Source organism: Cydia amplana, chromosome 17, assembly GCF_948474715.1.
Source record: "Cydia amplana chromosome 17, ilCydAmpl1.1, whole genome shotgun sequence".
Taxonomy (NCBI): Eukaryota; Metazoa; Arthropoda; class Insecta; order Lepidoptera; family Tortricidae; genus Cydia; species Cydia amplana.
Genome location: NC_086085.1, coordinates 11,169,537 through 11,190,391, shown reverse-complemented (window position 1 = coordinate 11,190,391; position 20,855 = coordinate 11,169,537). Strand labels below are relative to the sequence as shown.

General features: G+C 48.6%; 1 protein-coding gene across 1 annotated transcript in view; it reads left to right on the top strand.

The window, feature by feature from the left end:
- The window catches only part of LOC134655655 (proteasome activator complex subunit 4B-like), a 38,412-nt gene that overhangs the window by 11,501 nt on the left and 6,056 nt on the right, over nt 1-20,855 (top strand). The window contains exons 10-26 of the mRNA XM_063511093.1: nt 241-393; nt 1,363-1,537; nt 2,255-2,397; nt 3,019-3,151; nt 3,444-3,579; nt 4,723-4,849; nt 5,133-5,378; nt 6,535-6,779; nt 8,023-8,153; nt 8,822-9,010; nt 11,511-11,706; nt 12,213-12,409; nt 16,348-16,466; nt 17,446-17,567; nt 18,576-18,718; nt 19,066-19,234; nt 19,852-20,080. Of these exons, the coding sequence (XP_063367163.1) occupies nt 241-393; nt 1,363-1,537; nt 2,255-2,397; nt 3,019-3,151; nt 3,444-3,579; nt 4,723-4,849; nt 5,133-5,378; nt 6,535-6,779; nt 8,023-8,153; nt 8,822-9,010; nt 11,511-11,706; nt 12,213-12,409; nt 16,348-16,466; nt 17,446-17,567; nt 18,576-18,718; nt 19,066-19,234; nt 19,852-20,080 (2,853 nt within the window). The remainder of the gene's footprint in view (nt 1-240; nt 394-1,362; nt 1,538-2,254; nt 2,398-3,018; nt 3,152-3,443; nt 3,580-4,722; nt 4,850-5,132; nt 5,379-6,534; nt 6,780-8,022; nt 8,154-8,821; nt 9,011-11,510; nt 11,707-12,212; nt 12,410-16,347; nt 16,467-17,445; nt 17,568-18,575; nt 18,719-19,065; nt 19,235-19,851; nt 20,081-20,855) is intronic.

Sequence of the window (20,855 nt, the reverse complement as noted above, 5' to 3'; positions counted from 1 at the left end):
CCATTTAGATCAATATTGATACAAAACCAAAAGTGGATTGGATATTAGATTGGACGGTCGAACTATCATTTCAGTATCTGGAATATAAAAACAAGATGTACTCACTCAATTACCTACTGTCCATATGGAACCGTCTCACAATTTTTTTTAACGCCTTTTAAATATTAGGCATTGAAAATTCTAAAGGGGTTTTAGAAAAACGTAACAATGTAATGATATAAACAAATATCTTTCCACCAGATACCTCAAACCAGAGCTAGCAAGGCTGCGACAGTGGCTATCAAACGAAAGAGACATGTGCCGCGAGAGAAGGCTGCGTTGTTTCTACGTGATCAACGCCGTGCTATCGTGCAGTACCTTCCTACCGCCGCCCAATGAAGAGCCTGTGACCCTGTGAGTTATTAATTACTAGCGATCCGCCCCGGCTTCACACGGCTTAATAAATTATATACCTAAACCTTCCTCAAAAATCACTCTATTGATAGGTGATCGCATGAAAATCCGTTCAGTAGTTTTTGAGTTTATCGCGAACATACAAACACACAAACAGACAGACGCGGCGGGGTACTTTGTTTTATAAAGTGTAAACAGTGATTAATTTTAAGTGCAGGCAGGCGTGGCTCACTCCGCGATTTCGTCGCGTCGCTACAAGTACATGCGGCCCACACCAATTTTGGTGTCTAACAGTAGTAATTGTCGCGCACCGGTAATGAACGGACGGACGCCTGCTCGAGCTTGCGCTCATATCTCTCGTAATAGACGCGTTTTGTTAAAGAGTGGACCTTCTGTAAAGAAACGTCGGAGGAAACGACGGAGGTAAAAGTTAAATACGCGATTAAGTCCCGTTGTACAATTTAATAATGTGTAAAAATCGTGAATGTTTAAATCAGTATTCTTCTGTACCTACCTAGTATGTACTATTATTTATTCTGTGGTGCAGCCTACATTTGAAGCGTTCCATGGAATTAAATTTAACCGATCAGTCAAACAACTAAACCTATAATATTGCATTGCGTGCGAGTCTGATGACAGTTTTATAGTTCAAATTCTACAGACTCCTCTACCCTTTGTCTCACATAATTCAATGAAGAGACTTTATAGTCAGCCTAATGCATTTCCTTCGTCACTACTTTGGAAAAAGTCGTATCATTATTATGTCAACCAAAAGGAAAATGTGTTAACTATATATGAGATGCCTTCAGAGTTCAGAGTGCGGAGTTACTGCGGTTTAACTTTGAATATCAGTATGAGATATGAGATTTTCACAAGGTCCATATGTAACCTGAAGTAAAAGCGCCTATGTAGTCTATTTCCCGTTTGATTTTTGAAGAGAAAGATTGTACCAATACCCCATTATTTCAGCATGGAATCCCTTGTGCCAGCCACCAGTCTCCCATTCACGAACGGCGTGAAGCACACAGTCACACTAGACGGCGAAAATTTGCGCGTAGCTCTAACAAGACTACTGTTGGAGGTTCAAGCGCGCATGCTGGCTGACAAGACCGATGATACGCGCGGCCTGGAGATGCTTATACAGGTAGGCGTAAAAATATGCTAGTTCTAAGCGGTTTAGAAGCTTGAATTTTGACCTATTCGCTAGGTGCACGACTGGTGCTGCCCTCATTTTGTCGGACTTTCTACGTTAAATCTTATGGGAGTAAAATTAGTTCAAGCGGCTGCCGCTAGTACTAATGTCGGACATTCCATAAGATAACCTGTGTTTGTGACATAGAAGGTAGCATCCTATAGAAGTGGTATACGCGTGCCGCCGTGAGGGATAAAACATACGCAATGCGACAATATTAAAAACACGTTTTAACATTCCTGACAACATACCAAAAACAATCTTCGTAATTCGGTCGGGTTATTTGTTGCCCACCATAAACCGTACTAAATTTATGGTGGGGAACAAACAAAAAGTGAGACTGACAAGGACAAGCAATAATACGGCTTTCTCTGCTACTCCTACTGAAAGTTCCATAAGTGCATCTCGTTCGGTCGTTTGGCCCCTCCCCCGTTTCATCTCTATATTATTGTACCTCTATGGTTTGTGACGATCAGCGCCACTTCCCCCTCCACCGACTTTGCACCTTGCCAATATCTATGCCAAAAAATCGAAAACTGTTAGTAGGTATTTCTGGTTTAAATTTTGTTTCTAAGTAGTTTGAAATTTGTAATAAAAATAATCCCGTTGGAATCGAGCATATTTGACTGCAACCACATGAATCAAGAATACAATTCGGATTTTTATCAGGTTTGGGAGCGAGCGGTGGTGATGAAGGGGCTGCGCTCAGGCTCGGGGCTTGAGGCTCGGCTTCGTTCATACGCGGCGTTGGAACGCGCGCTGGACGGCCGCGGCGGCGTGGCTGGCGATGCCCATGGTGCCGCCAAATTAAGGTATGTACTTTATAATAAATTAAATTATATAAAAAACCGGCCAAGTGCGAGTCGGACTCGCGCACGGATGGTTCCGCACCATCAACAAAAAATAGAGCAAAACAAGCTAAAAACGGTCACCCATCCAAGTACTGACCCCGCCCGACGTTGCTTAACTTCGGTCAAAAATCATGTTTGTTGTATGGGAGCCCCACTTAAATCTTTATTTTATTCTGTTTTTAGTATTTGTTGTTATAGCGGCAACAGAAATACATCATCTGTGAAAATTTCAACTGTCTAGCTATCACAGTTCGTGAGATACAGCCTGGTGACAGACGGACGGACGGACGGACGGACAGCGGAGTCTTAGTAATAGGGTCCCGTTTTTACCCTTTGGGTACGGAACCCTAAAAAACAGTTTCATAATTTTTCACCATCACCATACCCTATATAAGCACTTTTCTGGATAGACCACTTCGCCAGTGCAACCCAGAGCCCGCATTGGCAGGGTCGCCATGTGAAGTGTTAATTATAAAGTTGGTCTAAGTAAGCTGTTTTCTGGTAACGCGCATGTTTGTACTACGATTATGCTATATTTAGCGGGTGAGGCGTTTCACTCACTGACTACAACCATTTCCACAGAACACTGGTAGCAGATGGAGCTAGACTTCAAGACGAAGCTCGACTGGACCTTGTATGTGACGCGGGCATCACTCCATCTGCACTGCAAGCGCTCAACGCGCTTTATGAACTGTCCATCAATACTTACAGCTCAGTAAGTAACATTGTAACATTAAGTTTCCGATCTAGACCACAAGGTGGCAAATCCTCCAACGCCGTGTGCGTCGCTTCGCTCTTACCAATATGTCCAAAGTAAATGATATTACTTTTTAAACATTGTCAATTTAGGCACATCAACTGTTTAAACATCTTTTCATTTAACTAGAAACTGCACTGTCGTTACCTGTACACTGACATCCTGTCTCTTCGTCTTCACATACAAATCAAAAATATGTGATAAAGAGAGATTTTTCTCAGCACAAATTTTATACAGATGTTAATTTCAGGTGCGAATGCTGGCTCAACTCCGTTTGTCATGGATGTTATCCCACTATCCGTACTCGTACCGCGCTTTGGTACCAAAATTGGCTGAACTTCTTTACCAAGGCGGCGAGGGCGATGAGTGGCATGCGAGGCACAAAGGTATTTATAACATATTATATCTCTGTTTATACCATTTATAATTCTATAGTATTATTATTGGGGTTTTGTAGGCCTTTGAGTGCCGCTTCGACCAAGCTGTGATCTATTGTCACGGCCCTTTAAAGTTCACTACTAATGCCCGTTGAATCCAGGAAATTCCAGATTCTTTGGGCCGTAATGCTCTGTACCTCATAGGAGTCATAGGGTTCCAGTATGTGTCGCCCTAGGTAGGTACTTCTTTTGGACATTAGTGGTCCGCAGGAACAGAGAATGTGCATAGCAGCAAGGCTCGGAACCGGTTTTTTCTTCATACAAAAAATACCGGTATTATTACGTTATTTTTCGTTCTTTGGTTTATTATTTCATTTTTAATGAGACAATCTAATAATAAGAAGTTGTAATGTAACCTAAATACATGATTCAGTCCTACGTAAAGAGCATACAATAATTAAAAATATTGGGCTATTTTGGGTTTTACAAAAAACCGGTTCCGAGCCCTGCATAGCAGTCTCCTCTGACTCCTGGCAGGACCTGCATGTCGCGTCTTGTTATTTCCCTATTTGGAACATGTGTTTGTTCAACTTGCAGTGTCCAGTCAAAATTCTAGTCACCGCGCAAGTTTTGTGTCTTTTGAGCCCTAGAAGCTCCTTAGCAGTTTTGCTGTTGAACCCTTTGATTAGAGCTTTCGAGTGTAACCTGGCCAGACAGACAGGTTGCAAACAGATCGATAGATTCTGACAAATCGAAAAATTTGTTGAAAACGAAATATGTGACGTCACACCAGGGGGGGAGGGGTAGCCCAAATGTGACCGGGTGTGACAAGGAGGGGGGGGAGGGGTTCCAATACTGTCAATAAATAATGTGACGCTGATGCGTAGCTTTACGAAGTAATTCCCATACAAATGGTAATGGACCTTCCAAATGTCATTTTTCTCCAAGCCCGTTCCGAGTTGATTTCTAATATGAACTCTAGGTTTCAGGGACAGGGAGGGGTGGGAGTCACCTCACGGATTAAGACATGTAACTAACTCTTTTTCTGCAAATAAAGATGAATCTGAATCTCCTGCCCACTCGCTGTATTCCTAATAGGGGCAAATATATTTTGCCAAAAAAAAACCAATTTATTTGTTTATCTGTCCCCAGGCGCTCTGTTCATAATGCTGGGGCCGCGCACTGGTCCACTAACGGCCAAACAAGACTGGGAGGTGGTCAAGACGCTTTGGCCGGCCATACTCAAAGCGCCGCTCAGTGAAAAACCTAGCATACTACGGTAAGACTAGACTTAATTTAAACTTAAGGAAACTCGTCTCTCTCGTGAATTATTTTAGTTTGAAAAACCGGAAAATCTGTTGCACAAGATGTAAAAATGATGAATTTAATGACATTCTCTACGATTCAAATGGACCTAAGCAAAAAATTTTTTGAACATTTAAGAAACTATTTGAAAAATGTACCTACACAAATAAAATACTGTATCTTGTGGGTTCTATATCTTAGTGGATTAAAAAAAGGATTTACGGTATGGTATAATTATCAAACTTTTCCTTTTTCAGATTGGAGCAAGCGTTTAGCGAGACCCTCCACCGCCACTTCCCCACAGTCAATACCCGTCTGGTCATATCCCAATCCGCCATAGAAGCTGCCAAGCGTTTTTTCACCGAAGCTGAACTCTCTGAAACAAAGCTGGCGGAATTATTGGCCAATGCCGAAGCTAGGGAGCTCGCGCATTCGGATAAGATCGAGAAAATCTACACGGAGTTGGTAGATGAGTTGGTTGACGTTGCTGAGACTCCTAATGTGTAAGTACATTTGTTGTCCAACTGTAGGAGCGACGTTTTCGACGTATCCTAATAAAACGCTGATGTTCCGATTATGTGCTTGTATAAGAAGAAGAAGCGCTGGTGGCCTAGCGGTAAGAGCGTGCGACTTGCAATCCGGAGGTCGCGGGTTCAATCCCCGGCTCGTACCAACGAGTTTTTCGGACCTTATGTACGAAATATCATTTGATATTTACCAGTCGCTTTTCGGTGAAGGAAAACATCGTGAGGAAACCGGACTAATCCCAATAAGGCCTCGTTTACCCTCTGGGTTGGAAGGTCAGATGGCACTCGCTTTCGTAAAAACTAGCGCCTACGCCAATTCCTGGGATTAGTCGCCAAGCGGACCCCAGGCTCCCATGAGCCGTGGCCAAAATGCCGGGACAACGCGAGGAAGAAGAGTATCCAGAGTGGATTCATTATTATCAGCTAGAAGTAAATTAAGAATGTACAACGAGCTGCAAAAGTAAATGAATTCCAATCATAAAGTGGGTATGCACTTTTGCAGCTCGGTGTGCAATACGGCTTACACACCCGAAGAACAACTAGAGTTTTTTTTCCGAAAGTAAGATTTCTGGTTGTATTTTTTTTTTACCTATTAACTTATTTTTCTTAAGTACGTAAGTAAGTACGCGTGACTTGCACGCAACGCAGCTCCGACGAGACAAACCGGCTGCGTACTGCGTGCACGCGTCCACGCAGCGGAGAGGCAACGTCGCTTCGTTGCGTGCAGTGATGACGTTGTGTTTAACTGCGATCCCTATGAGAGGGCGAACCGGGCAGGTTCGGACACGCACAGCTCGGTGCTGCCATAGAGAAAAAAATACATAGAGTGCTCACTCCATACATCAGTTTTAGTACCAAAAAGACTATTAGCATCTAGCATCGAGTAGCGGAACTATCAGTACTGCTGCTTGACAATAGATGTAGCACCGACCGGAAAGTCTTATGCTGTTGAGATAAGACTTTCCGGTCGGTGCTACATCTATTGTCAAGCAGCAGTACTGATAGTTCCACTACTCGATGCTAGATGTAAACACTGAAATTAATAGTCTGAACTGATGTATGGAGTGAGCACTCTTGTCCTACTATATTCCTCTATGGTATAGCTAAGTTAATATTGCCATTTTTTTCTCAGCCAATGGCGTCGTCTCGAGCTAGCCATGCAAATGCTGACCTACTGTCCGTCAGTCCAAACCCCGTACACGCCCCGCGCCGTACACCTCGCGTTACACTCTTTACTACACGACGATATAGCAGTTCGCAGAACAGCACAGAGGTTCACGCACTTCGCGCTGCAGCAGAGAAAAAGGGAGCTTAAGAAGATTAAGGTGGATCCATATGAGGTCTCCGGGGTGAAGAAACCAGAAAAGTTTCAGCCAGGTACTACTAGGAAACAATAACATTTTATGGAATATTTGCAAAGAATAAGTAGGTACAATGGTGTCTTAGGTGGTAAGTGACAATAGGCTAGATGACAAATTTTCATTTATGGTATCAATAAATCAGGTTTGTTTTTAGGATCAAATGTCTATATGGGAGCCATTGCATTAAAGCAATACAAAAGTCAGAAACGATAGTCAAAGTCCGACAGTCATATTTCACTCGCGAAACGCCCCTAAAAAATCGCTATGTGAACGTGACGTCAAGGTCACTGAGATCGCATCTTGAAGTATGAACAAAACAAGAAAATTGCATTTTTGTCGGTGAAATATTGCGTTTATGTATTTAGTTGCTATACAATCTTTTTTTGATAAAATGTAAGGAATCCAATGGTATCTTTACTTTTTCGTTTTTGAAAGTTAAAAAAGACCTTAAATTTTGAAACTTTCAGGTGCTGTATTTTTGAATTATTTCCTTTTTTTTAATATCCACAATATTGTGATAAATTTAACTAGATTTTGTTATAAAATTTAACATGTGTCATCATCCCTATTGGTTGCTTGTTCTGCTATTTGTACTATACAGGTTGTATAGTTTGTAGCTTTCTAATAGAGCCCGAAGGCTAATCCTATTGTCTATTGTTAAGTAAAACCGCTCGTGCCACGTGCCACAACCACCTGCATAAAAAATCGGTACTTCGGTTACTGAGTGCCGGCGAGTCGAACGCTACAGAACCAGTCTAAAATGTGTCATCGAGATGCGTAACAAAGGCGCGTTATCGGAGAGCGCACCTACACTGGTTTTTTGAACGTTGGACTAGCCCGCGCTTAGGTGCCAAATAGAATAATTAGGACCCTTTTTTGCAGGTAAGTAGCACGTGCGGTTTTACTGAACAATAGACAATAGGATAAGCCTTCGGGCTCTACTAGAAAGCTAGAAACTATACTAGCATGCAAAAATCTTAAAACCACTACAAATCTGACTGTATATCTTCAGAGAGCAAATATTTTACACTGTAATAGCTTTTATCAGACAATATCTTCATGAATTTATTTCTAAATCTATGTACTATCTTATAGATTTTGGTAGTTTGTAAAAAAGTTTTTTCCAAGCATCAGCTAGAGATAGCCATGCAAATGCCACCCATCAGAGTGTTTTCACATTGTCCAAAAGTAAAATTATAAATTATAAAAGTCTTACTAATACCAACTCTAAATAAATGTGTGATTTTTAATTGTTTCAGGTTACAGAAAGGACTTGGAATGGGCCATGTGGTCCGAGGACAAGAAAGTGCCTGCTACGGATGAGGAGTGGGACCGGCCGTGGCTGAGGAACCCCAATTATGGGTTCTACTGCTGGCCCCAAGAACTTGAGGTACAAATAGTTTCATTAAAATAATTTAGCAACCGACATTCTTCATCCTGTATTTAATTGGGCCCAAACGCTTTTCTACTTATGTTAATTTTACGACGTCTAAATATAAATAATTTTATATATTTATTACTCAAATAAGTGACACAGCATAACAGTAAAAACCAAGGCACTGTTAAACTACAAAACAAGAATACAAATGACCCCGGTTGCCTCGAAACCTGCCGAACACACACACTACAAGTCGGTGCAGAGTTAGCTTAGACGGACTATAAAAAATTGGAAAAATTCCCTCAGTCCTGAATACTCGTAGGCCTAATTTGACGTTAAGATTTTTAGTCAAACATTTCTCTCTCTCTCTCTCTTTAGCCCTTTTCTACCTTTCGGGTGTAGGCCTCCTTCATTTTACGCCACTCGTCACGGTTCTGTGCAACCTGGAGCCACTTCTTCCCCGTAGTCTTTTTGATGTAGTCGTCCCAACGCATATTGGGTCTTCTTTGAGGACGCTCTTACCCCCATGGTCGCCATTCGAGCGATAGAGTCTGTGCGGAAAGAGAAGAGTCGTGGAATGTATAAGGCCCAATACATTCCATGACTCTTCTCTTTCCGCACAGCCTCTACCTACCTGTCCTAACAGAATTATTCAAACTAACCCCTCTATGTATCCTCAGGTAGCCGCTCCATCATCAGAACAAGTGTTTTCCAGCGACGTTCCCCCCGCAGACATGGAGGCAGGCGAGCGTCACATCCACGAGTTCTTCTCAAACGACGCCAACGTGGACAAGCTGGTGTCCTTCCTGACGGTGGAGGAGAAAAAGGGGAAGGACAAGTTCAACGGAGTGCGGTTCTCCATGTTCAAGGTCAGTTCATATATTGCAATAGTTTTAAAAACTAGAGCCTACGTCAATTCTTGGAATTAGTTTTCAAGCGGACCCCAGGTCCCATGAGCCGTGGCAAAAATGCCGGAATAACGCGAGGAAGAAGAAAATGTTACTAATAGATATCTCGGTGATATTCCTTGAGAAAGATGGACGGTGAGAGTTCGCGAGTTGTTCTCAAATGACGCCAACGTGGACAAGCTGGTGTCCTTCCTGACGGTGGAAGAGAAGGGGAAGGACAAGTTCAACGGAGTGCGGTTCTCCATGTTCAAGGTTAGTTCATATATTGTCACAGAATAAGTAATAGTATTATCATACAGAACGGACACGCACCGCCCCGCCCCGACTCGGATTACCTCGCCCGCGACTGGCCGCGACATGAATGTGTGCGTAAGTTCGCTCTACTGAGATTCCGTCAGAAACTCAATGACGCGTGTACAGACATGCCGCGCACACATATAAACTAAAATCATTTTTGATGTATGTTTTCCATTAAAATCCACTGAGAATAGATATCTCGGTGATATTCCTTGAGAAAGATGGACGGTGAGAGTTATATACACGAGTTATTCTCAAACGACGCCAACGTGGACAAGCTGGTGTCCTTCCTGACGGTGGAAGAGAAGAAGGGGAAGGACAAGTTCAACGGAGTGCGGTTCTCCATGTTCAAGGTTAGTTCATATATTGCAATAGTTTTCCATTAAAATGTTGCTGTTGATTTAAAAAACTAGAGCCTACGTCAATTCTTGGGATTAGTTGTCAAGCGGACCCCAGGCTCCCATGAGCCGTGGCAAAAATGCCGGGATAACGCGAGGAAGAAGAAAATGTTACTAATAGATATCTCGGTGATATTCCTTGAGAAAGATGGACGGTGAGAGTTATATACACGAGTTGTTCTCAAATGACGCCAACGTGGACAAGCTAGTGTCCTTCCTGACGGTGGAGGAGAAAAAGGGGAAGGACAAGTTCAACGGAGTGCGGTTCTCCATGTTCAAGGTTAGTTCATATATTGTCACAGAATAAATAATAGTATTATCATACAGAACGGACACGCACCGCCCCGCCCCGACTCGGATTACCTCGCCCGCGACTGGCCGCGACATGAATGTGTGCGTAAGTCGCTCTACTGAGATTCCGTCAGGATTCCGTCAGAAACTCAATGACGCGTGTACAGACGTGCCGCGCACACATATAAACGCAAATCATTTTTGATGTATGGCGTGTCCGCCCTGTGATATTGTTTTCCATTAAAATCCACTGAGAAAAGATATCTCGGTGATATTCCTTGAGAAAGATGAAGGGTGAGAGTTGTATCCACGAGTTGTTCTCAAACAACGCCAACGTGGACAAGCTGGTGTCCTTCCTGACGGTGGAAGAGAAAAAGGGGAAGGACAAGTTCAACGGAGTGCGGTTCTCCATGTTCAAGGTCAGTTCATATATTGCAATAGTTTTCCATTAAAATGTTGCTGTCGATTTAAAAAACTAGAGCCTACGTCAATTCTTGGGATTAGTTGTCAAGCGGACCCCAGGCTCCCATGAGCCGTGGCAAAAATGCCGGGATAACGCGAGGGAGAAGAAAATGTTACTAATAGATATCTCGGTGATATTCCTTGAGATAGATGGACGGTGATAGTTATATACACGAGTTGTTCTCAAATGACGCCAACGTGGACAAGCTGGTGTCCTTCCTGACGGTGGAGGAGAAAAAGGGGAAGGACAAGTTCAACGGAGTGCGGTTCTCCATGTTCAAGGTCAGTTCATATATTGCAATTGTTTTCCATTAAGGGCTTGTGCACAAATCACGTGAGGTTTGTTAGGGGAGGGGGGTCACGAAAAAGTCGCTAAAGATCACGTTGGGGGTGGGGGGGTATAAGAAGACCTCACGTGTATTTTTCTACAGTGAACGAAACTAAGAAAAAATACCTACCACATCATTATTAGATACTTTTTCTTGGTCTCGTTAAACGCAAATCTCACTCCGCACTTCAGAGAGCACCAAGGTCCAAGCTCACCAAGGGGGAGGGGGGGTCAAAGTAGTCGAAAACACCTCGCGTGATTTGTGCACAACCCCTAACATTTCACTGAGGGTAGATATCTCGGAGATTTTTTTTTTATTTTTTTTTATAGCCTATATTGTGTCCCACTGCTGGGCAAAGGCCTCCCCTGTCTTTCGCCACTCGTCACGGCTTTGTGCATGCTCCCGCCAGTCGCCACAGAATGAGTCCAGGTCATTTCGCCATCTCATTTTTGGTCTGCCTCTGCCTCGGGTGATCTGTGATGCCCATTCGGTCGCTATTTTGGCCCATCTGTCCGGGTGCATCCGACAGATGTGTCCCGCCCAATCCCACTTGATCTCGGTGATATTACTTGAAAAAGATGGATCTTTAGCTACGAAAGCACGCATCAAGCACTGTTAGCGTCCATCAAATTCAGTCTCAGCATTTTTTCGTGGTCTTTTAGTAATAGTTCTTTATCTTCACAGTCCTTGTTCGCCCAATTCGGTCGTGTCATCACGGAGAAGTTCCTCGTGCACGCGCGGCGCTGCGCCGCCGATCCCCAGGAAGCGCTGCAACGTTTCGCGTCCGAGGTGGCCGCGTCTGCGTTAAGGGCGCCGCGGTACTGGCGCCGGCAAGATGCGTTGAGCATTTATGATAGTGTGCTTGAAGTTTACAGTGCCGGTATGTACAATTTTTGTAGGATATGTACGGAAATATTTGTCTTAGGGTACAAACCTAAGTGGCGAGCGTCTAACAGACGGGTTGGCCAGACGGGCAGCGGGGCGTCAAGCTTCAAAATCAATAATCAAACTACTATTTAAAAATTCATCACGCTTTTTTTATTTTAAGGACTAAAAATTCTTTATTTACTAATTAAAAACATCAATATTAGTCCCGTATCGGATTTATTTTGTTCAAATCTTGAGTAAACTTGCGCGTTAAATGCCTCTTCGGGTCTGTCTCAAGACAACATGTGATTAAAAAAATATAAAATCAATTTAGGTCGATAGACTTAGGACCAGTTGCACCAAACTGTTCGTATCGTTAAATCACCTCAGCTCAGCAGAGTTCGCTAAATTTTATTGTATGGAAAGTTTCATAGTAAACCGCAGCGGCGCGCCGGGTGACGTTGATCAGTCTGTCAAGTGCGGATGGTGCAACTGGCACTTACTGTCTTCACTTTTCAGGCCTAACCTCCGTGATTCCGGAGACGATGGAGGACTGGGGCACGTCGCTGGCCTCGGGCGTGGTGAAGCTGGAGCCGACGCGCGGCAGCGGCTTGCTGCGCGCGCTGCTGCGGCTGTGCGCGCCGCCCGCCAGCAGCGCGCAGGACCCCGACCAGCACACCTCCTTCGTGGTGTGCGCCCGCCTGTACGCGCTGCAGGTACGTCTGTCTGTATATAGAGGACTGCGGCACGTCGCTGGCCTCGGGCGTGGTGAAGCTGGAGCCGACGCGCGGCAGCGGCTTGCTGCGCGCGCTGCTGCGGCTGTGCGCGCCGCCCGCCAGCAGCGCGCAGGACCCCGACCAGCACACCTCCTTCGTGGTGTGCGCCCGCCTGTACGCGCTGCAGGTACGTCTGTCTGTATATAGAGGACTGCGGCACGTCGCTGGCCTCGGGCGTGGTGAAGCTGGAGCCGACGCGCGGCAGCGGCTTGCTGCGCGCGCTGCTGCGGCTGTGCGCGCCGCCCGCCAGCAGCGCGCAGGACCCCGACCAGCACACCTCCTTCGTGGTGTGCGCCCGCCTGTACGCGCTGCAGGTACGTCTGTCTGTATATAGAGGACTGCGGCACGTCGCTGGCCTCGGGCGTGGTGAAGCTGGAGCCGACGCGCGGCAGCGGCTTGCTGCGCGCGCTGCTGCGGCTGTGCGCGCCGCCCGCCAGCAGCGCGCAGGACCCCGACCAGCACACCTCCTTCGTGGTGTGCGCCCGCCTGTACGCGCTGCAGGTACGTCTGTCTGTATATAGAGGACTGCGGCACGTCGCTGGCCTCGGGCGTGGTGAAGCTGGAGCCGACGCGCGGCAGCGGCTTGCTGCGCGCGCTGCTGCGGCTGTGCGCGCCGCCCGCCAGCAGCGCGCAGGACCCCGACCAGCACACCTCCTTCGTGGTGTGCGCCCGCCTGTACGCGCTGCAGGTACGTCTGTCTGTATATAGAGGACTGCGGCACGTCGCTGGCCTCGGGCGTGGTGAAGCTGGAGCCGACGCGCGGCAGCGGCTTGCTGCGCGCGCTGCTGCGGCTGTGCGCGCCGCCCGCCAGCAGCGCGCAGGACCCCGACCAGCACACCTCCTTCGTGGTGTGCGCCCGCCTGTACGCGCTGCAGGTACGTCTGTCTGTATATAGAGGACTGCGGCACGTCGCTGGCCTCGGGCGTGGTGAAGCTGGAGCCGACGCGCGGCAGCGGCTTGCTGCGCGCGCTGCTGCGGCTGTGCGCGCCGCCCGCCAGCAGCGCGCAGGACCCCGACCAGCACACCTCCTTCGTGGTGTGCGCCCGCCTGTACGCGCTGCAGGTACGTCTGTCTGTATATAGAGGACTGCGGCACGTCGCTGGCCTCGGGCGTGGTGAAGCTGGAGCCGACGCGCGGCAGCGGCTTGCTGCGCGCGCTGCTGCGGCTGTGCGCGCCGCCCGCCAGCAGCGCGCAGGACCCCGACCAGCACACCTCCTTCGTGGTGTGCGCCCGCCTGTACGCGCTGCAGGTACGTCTGTCTGTATATAGAGGACTGCGGCACGTCGCTGGCCTCGGGCGTGGTGAAGCTGGAGCCGACGCGCGGCAGCGGCTTGCTGCGCGCGCTGCTGCGGCTGTGCGCGCCGCCCGCCAGCAGCGCGCAGGACCCCGACCAGCACACCTCCTTCGTGGTGTGCGCCCGCCTGTACGCGCTGCAGGTACGTCTGTCTGTATATAGAGGACTGCGGCACGTCGCTGGCCTCGGGCGTGGTGAAGCTGGAGCCGACGCGCGGCAGCGGCTTGCTGCGCGCGCTGCTGCGGCTGTGCGCGCCGCCCGCCAGCAGCGCGCAGGACCCCGACCAGCACACCTCCTTCGTGGTGTGCGCCCGCCTGTACGCGCTGCAGGTACGTCTGTCTGTATATAGAGGACTGCGGCACGTCGCTGGCCTCGGGCGTGGTGAAGCTGGAGCCGACGCGCGGCAGCGGCTTGCTGCGCGCGCTGCTGCGGCTGTGCGCGCCGCCCGCCAGCAGCGCGCAGGACCCCGACCAGCACACCTCCTTCGTGGTGTGCGCCCGCCTGTACGCGCTGCAGGTACGTCTGTCTGTATATAGAGGACTGCGGCACGTCGCTGGCCTCGGGCGTGGTGAAGCTGGAGCCGACGCGCGGCAGCGGCTTGCTGCGCGCGCTGCTGCGGCTGTGCGCGCCGCCCGCCAGCAGCGCGCAGGACCCCGACCAGCACACCTCCTTCGTGGTGTGCGCCCGCCTGTACGCGCTGCAGGTACGTCTGTCTGTATATAGAGGACTGCGGCACGTCGCTGGCCTCGGGCGTGGTGAAGCTGGAGCCGACGCGCGGCAGCGGCTTGCTGCGCGCGCTGCTGCGGCTGTGCGCGCCGCCCGCCAGCAGCGCGCAGGACCCCGACCAGCACACCTCCTTCGTGGTGTGCGCCCGCCTGTACGCGCTGCAGGTACGTCTGTCTGTATATAGAGGACTGCGGCACGTCGCTGGCCTCGGGCGTGGTGAAGCTGGAGCCGACGCGCGGCAGCGGCTTGCTGCGCGCGCTGCTGCGGCTGTGCGCGCCGCCCGCCAGCAGCGCGCAGGACCCCGACCAGCACACCTCCTTCGTGGTGTGCGCCCGCCTGTACGCGCTGCAGGTACGTCTGTCTGTATATAGAGGACTGCGGCACGTCGCTGGCCTCGGGCGTGGTGAAGCTGGAGCCGACGCGCGGCAGCGGCTTGCTGCGCGCGCTGCTGCGGCTGTGCGCGCCGCCCGCCAGCAGCGCGCAGGACCCCGACCAGCACACCTCCTTCGTGGTGTGCGCCCGCCTGTACGCGCTGCAGGTACGTCTGTCTGTATATAGAGGACTGCGGCACGTCGCTGGCCTCGGGCGTGGTGAAGCTGGAGCCGACGCGCGGCAGCGGCTTGCTGCGCGCGCTGCTGCGGCTGTGCGCGCCGCCCGCCAGCAGCGCGCAGGACCCCGACCAGCACACCTCCTTCGTGGTGTGCGCCCGCCTGTACGCGCTGCAGGTACGTCTGTCTGTATATAGAGGACTGCGGCACGTCGCTGGCCTCGGGCGTGGTGAAGCTGGAGCCGACGCGCGGCAGCGGCTTGCTGCGCGCGCTGCTGCGGCTGTGCGCGCCGCCCGCCAGCAGCGCGCAGGACCCCGACCAGCACACCTCCTTCGTGGTGTGCGCCCGCCTGTACGCGCTGCAGGTACGTCTGTCTGTATATAGAGGACTGCGGCACGTCGCTGGCCTCGGGCGTGGTGAAGCTGGAGCCGACGCGCGGCAGCGGCTTGCTGCGCGCGCTGCTGCGGCTGTGCGCGCCGCCCGCCAGCAGCGCGCAGGACCCCGACCAGCACACCTCCTTCGTGGTGTGCGCCCGCCTGTACGCGCTGCAGGTACGTCTGTCTGTATATAGAGGACTGCGGCACGTCGCTGGCCTCGGGCGTGGTGAAGCTGGAGCCGACGCGCGGCAGCGGCTTGCTGCGCGCGCTGCTGCGGCTGTGCGCGCCGCCCGCCAGCAGCGCGCAGGACCCCGACCAGCACACCTCCTTCGTGGTGTGCGCCCGCCTGTACGCGCTGCAGGTACGTCTGTCTGTATATAGAGGACTGCGGCACGTCGCTGGCCTCGGGCGTGGTGAAGCTGGAGCCGACGCGCGGCAGCGGCTTGCTGCGCGCGCTGCTGCGGCTGTGCGCGCCGCCCGCCAGCAGCGCGCAGGACCCCGACCAGCACACCTCCTTCGTGGTGTGCGCCCGCCTGTACGCGCTGCAGGTGGGTCTATCAGCCACATGACTCCACTGCTTAACATTGGGGTTCGATTGCTACATTGTACGTTCCTGTATAGCTCAAAAAAGGCAGCGTCTATATAAAACCGCTTAGAGTCCCTGAGTTATAGGTATTTATTTTATTTTATTTTATTTTATTTTAGTACATGGAAAACCAACAGCGCTACATATATCCAGAAATTACAATAGAATCACAGAGCCAATTATAGGTTCTCACTTTTTAGCTTAATATTGTCTGTATAGACTTGTAAAATTGAAATAATAACTATATTTGGCTCTTTCATCAATTGGGAATTACTTATGAACGCTCAGAATGTGTAATATCATGCGAAAAAAGAAAACTATTAGGGTTTTTTTATAATTTTTCACAGGGTGCCCTCGGCTCTCTTCGGTGGCAGACGGCCCTTCTCGGCTTCGAGCTCCTAGCCAGGCTGGAAGCGGCCAACTTCATGCAACACCCGTACCAGAACGTGCGAGAGACAGTTGGCAGGTGTGTTGTGCTCCTTTATTTAATTAAAGCCGGGTACTCATTAGCAAGCCGTAACCGTAACATGCGTGATACAGTAACGAGATTCTAGTGTGTACGCGTGCGAGTACGTTGTAAACTTCGGCTCGATGCAAGCCACTCGCGTACCGCTCGCAGCAGGTTTGCGAACCACGTACACTATGTTTTTTGGTTACAGTACATGCAACGGTTACGGTTACAGCTCGCTAATGAGTACCCGGCTTAAGAAGATGTATAGTATTTGCTTTCACGGTTAATTTGCACGCCATAATCACTACATAGTATAAAACAAAGTCCCTTCCCGCTGTCTGTCTCTATGTATGTTTAGATTACTACGCACTACTTTAAAACTACGCAACGTATTTTGATGCGGTTTTTTTAAAATAGATAGAGTGATTCAAAAGGAAGGTTTGTGTATAATTTGTTAACCCGCGCGAAGCCGGGGCGGGTCGCTAGTATTACTTAAGAGCCAACAGGAGTGGTCATTTCTCCATACAAACGTACTCGACTGTTTCCTCCGTGGGTTTTGAAGCTAGAGCAATGATTTTTTCAACACAGATTAATATTGTCAATATCTGTGTCGGACCGTTTTGCTTTTTTTGATATTTTTGTTTTTTAAGGCGCTAGAGCCCTTCAAAAATGGCCAAAATGGCCTAATTGACTATGCCGCAATGAGAGGCGTGCTATTCAAAACTGACATCACTTAGTCAAAAAAGCAAAACGGTCCGACACAAACAATGTCATAATCATTTAGATTTCCAAATTTGGTTACGATTGGTTAAGTTTTGGAGGAGGAAACAATCGAGTACGAAACCTCGATTTTTGATATTTTTACGCAGGATTTTTCGCCTTGTCCTTATCGCACTAGTTTTAGGAGCCGCTTCCGTTAGCGAGACGGGTATATTTACCTAAAATATTTTAATCTTAGCTCCTGTTGGCTCTTAAACAACTCTATTATATCTAGCTTGCTGATGACGATATTCGACACGGAGCTGGTGTTCACCGGCGGCGCACCGCGCTTCGCCGCCTTCCTCGCCTCCGTGCGTCCGCGACTCGAGCCCCTATATGACGAGAATGGGGACATTGGTGAGCCTTGCCTCCTTTATTCATAACACTTAACACATTCAGTGCCGAAAACCCGACGGGTATTTTATCTCGACCGATATATTATATCGGGTATTTTATGATTTCGTTCCCAGGCCGGACGACCCGATAGTCGGGATCGTGGTAGAGTCGGCCAAAAATGTGATCTACCACCCTACGGTTGAGGTTCGTTTGAACGTCAAGAGGCAACAAGGTCGATTTAATATTGTCAGTGACAATTGTCAATTTTAGCGATCGTTAGAATTCGCAGAAACTTTTGTCAAAACTGGTAGACCACTTTCTTGGCTCACTGTACTACAGTTTTATATGACGAAATGTTTGTGGCCTGGCGCGGATGTCTTGTTTGGCTGGGTGGCTATGAATGTGTTAAAATGTCTCTGCGATTTTGTGTTTTTCTAGCAAACAAATATCAAAGTAACAAACTATGTAATTTTAACGGCATTTTAAATTAACAGGCGTTTACGAATAACACCAATCTACAACATTATCTACACTATCTAAGGTCGTCATTTTCAAACTTACGTATTTACTTAGTTTTGTTTTTATTTATTTTTCTTAGGCGCTGGGATAACCGAGGCGACAAGTGATTTTTTAGGGATCCGTACCCAAAGGGTTAAATACGGGACCCTATTACTAAGACTTCCGCTGTCCGTCCGTCCGCCTGTCACCAGGCTGTATCTCATGAACCGCGATAGCTAGACAGTTGAATTTTTTACAAATGATGTATCTCTGTTGCCGCTATAACTACAAATACTAAAAATAAAATAAATATTTAAGGGAGGCTCCCATACAACAAACACGATTTTTTTACTCTATTTTTTGTTGATGGTTGATGTAGTGCGGAACCCTCCGTGCGCGAGTCCGACTCGTACTTGGCCGGGTTTTTTAACTACATGATCAAATAACTGGTCTAATTTAAGCAAACGATTGCAGCCCCATTTGATCTTAGTTTTGCGCGTTCATCCATTGATTTATTTTGTCGTGTTCTAGTGATAAAGACCGCAGCGTCCATGGCACAGATGGCGGGCGTGAGCCACGAGCCGCGCGCGCGCTCGCCCGCGCCCGAGCGGCGCGCGCCCCGTGTGGACGTGCCGGTCGCCAGCGCCAGGCTCGACCCTGTCGATGATACTCAGGTAGTACAATCTAATTTGAATTCTACCCTCATCTACTCGAAGGTTAGCTGGAAGAGATTCCTTATAGGGATAAGTTCGCCTTTGTACCTTTATTTCTGTAAATCTATGTTGTGTAAAATAAAGTGATTACTTACTAATACAGGGTGTAGTGTATATCATGGGATTCTTTAATTATAGTTTTTTATTTTCATATTTCTACTCTTCTTCATAATTATTTTATACGAGGAAATTATTAATGTTGAACTGATTGTGAAAAACATATTGTCATTTGTAATTTTGAATACCTCTTATGAAACCACGAATAAGTAATTAATAACGCACTTATTTAATATCTTTTTTTTTATTAGCAGGAACATGACAACGCTAACGAACCAGGCGAATCGTCAGAGAGCGCCAGAGGCGAGCGACTGGACAAGAACCTGTCGACACACCTAGACACGGCGCTGCGACTCGGCGGCGACAGTGTGGCGACGGATCTGCGCGACCACGCACGGGCTATCAACTTGCTTACCACAGGTAACGTTACTTCGATCTTATGTAATTCTTCTATGTTATTACTTATTAGCAGGTAAATAAAAACGCTAACAAGCTAGGATAATCATAAAGGGGGCCACTGATTAACAGTCCGCCGGACGATATCAGCCTGTAAGTTAGAATAAAAATTTAGCGCTAGAGGCAAGCGACTGGACAAGAACCTGTCGACACACCTCGACACGGCGCTGCGACTCGGCGGCGACAGTGTGGCGACGGGTCTTCGCGACCACGCACGGGCTATCAACTTGCTTACCACAGGACAGGTAATGTTACTTCGATCTTACGTAATTCTTCTATATTACGCCTATACCTATATTCTTCTACGGTGTATTATTCTATATTATTTTCAGTACAGGTTTTGGTTGGGAATGCCATCCAAAGCATGTATGCACATCATGAAAACATATTGGAGCGAAAACTACAACTATGCTAAGGCTACAGCTAACTAACTTAATTACACAGTAAAGCAATTTTTGACACAAAACATAATAATTCACATTAAGAAAAGAGGGAAAATATGACGATTTTTTAGTGGTCTGGCGCGGATGTCTTGTTTGATTGGGTGGCAATGTACCTATTAACAGCTATGTTTGTGTCAGTGCTCCGCGGCTGCATGGGCATGATAGTCCGCGGCGTGCACGGCGCCATCAGCACGCAGTACACGCTGGTGGGCACGGCGTGCGCGCTGGCGGCGCGCGGGCCCTCCGTGCCGCACGACGAGCTGGCGCGCGCCGCCGGGGGCTTCCTGGCCTCCGTGGCGCTCGCCGCTAACGACGATGTGGCCTTCGAGCAGGCGCTGACCACTATGGAGACTGTGGCTGCTGGCAGGTAACTATACACACGCAGTACACGCTGGTGGGCACGGCGTGCGCGCTGGCGGCGCGCGGGCCCTCCGTGCCGCACGACGAGCTGGCGCGCGCTCCAAGCCAATAGATAGATTGTAGCCACTGATAGATTATTAGCGTCTGTCGCACTTGCTTCCAATGACATTGTGACGTTTGAACAGGTGCTGCATACTATAGAGAGACACCAGGGATGTTGCGAATATCCGCATCCGCAACCGCGGAACTTCCGCATCATTTTCAACATCCGCATCCGCATCCGCATAAAATCGATGCGGATTTAATGCGGATGCGGATGTGGAACAGGTCGGTACAGGAACGTCTTAGCATCGGCGTCAGTGCTAGACTGCTAGGTAATTTAGTCATTAGCTTAAAAAACCTATTAGAAATTAACAGTCAAGCGTGAGTGGGACTTAATGTTCGAAACCCTTGGAACGCGAGTCCGACTCGCACTTGGCCGGTTTTTTGAAATAAAAATTACTAAAATGTAATATTTGACGTTTTTTATGTACCTATCTTGACATCCGCATCCGCGGATGTAAGCCTTTAAAAATCCGCATCCGCATCCGCGTCCGCGTATGTCAAAAAATCGGCATCTGCAACATCCCTGCTAGACACACCCAGTACATGCTAGTTACTGCGTGCTAGCGTATAACTATACACACCCAGTACACGCTAGTTACTGCGTGCTAGCGTGTAACGTGATAGGTCGTGCCGCCAACGGCTCGCTCTCGTAAGCAAAAGCAAAATCGTGTCTTTGG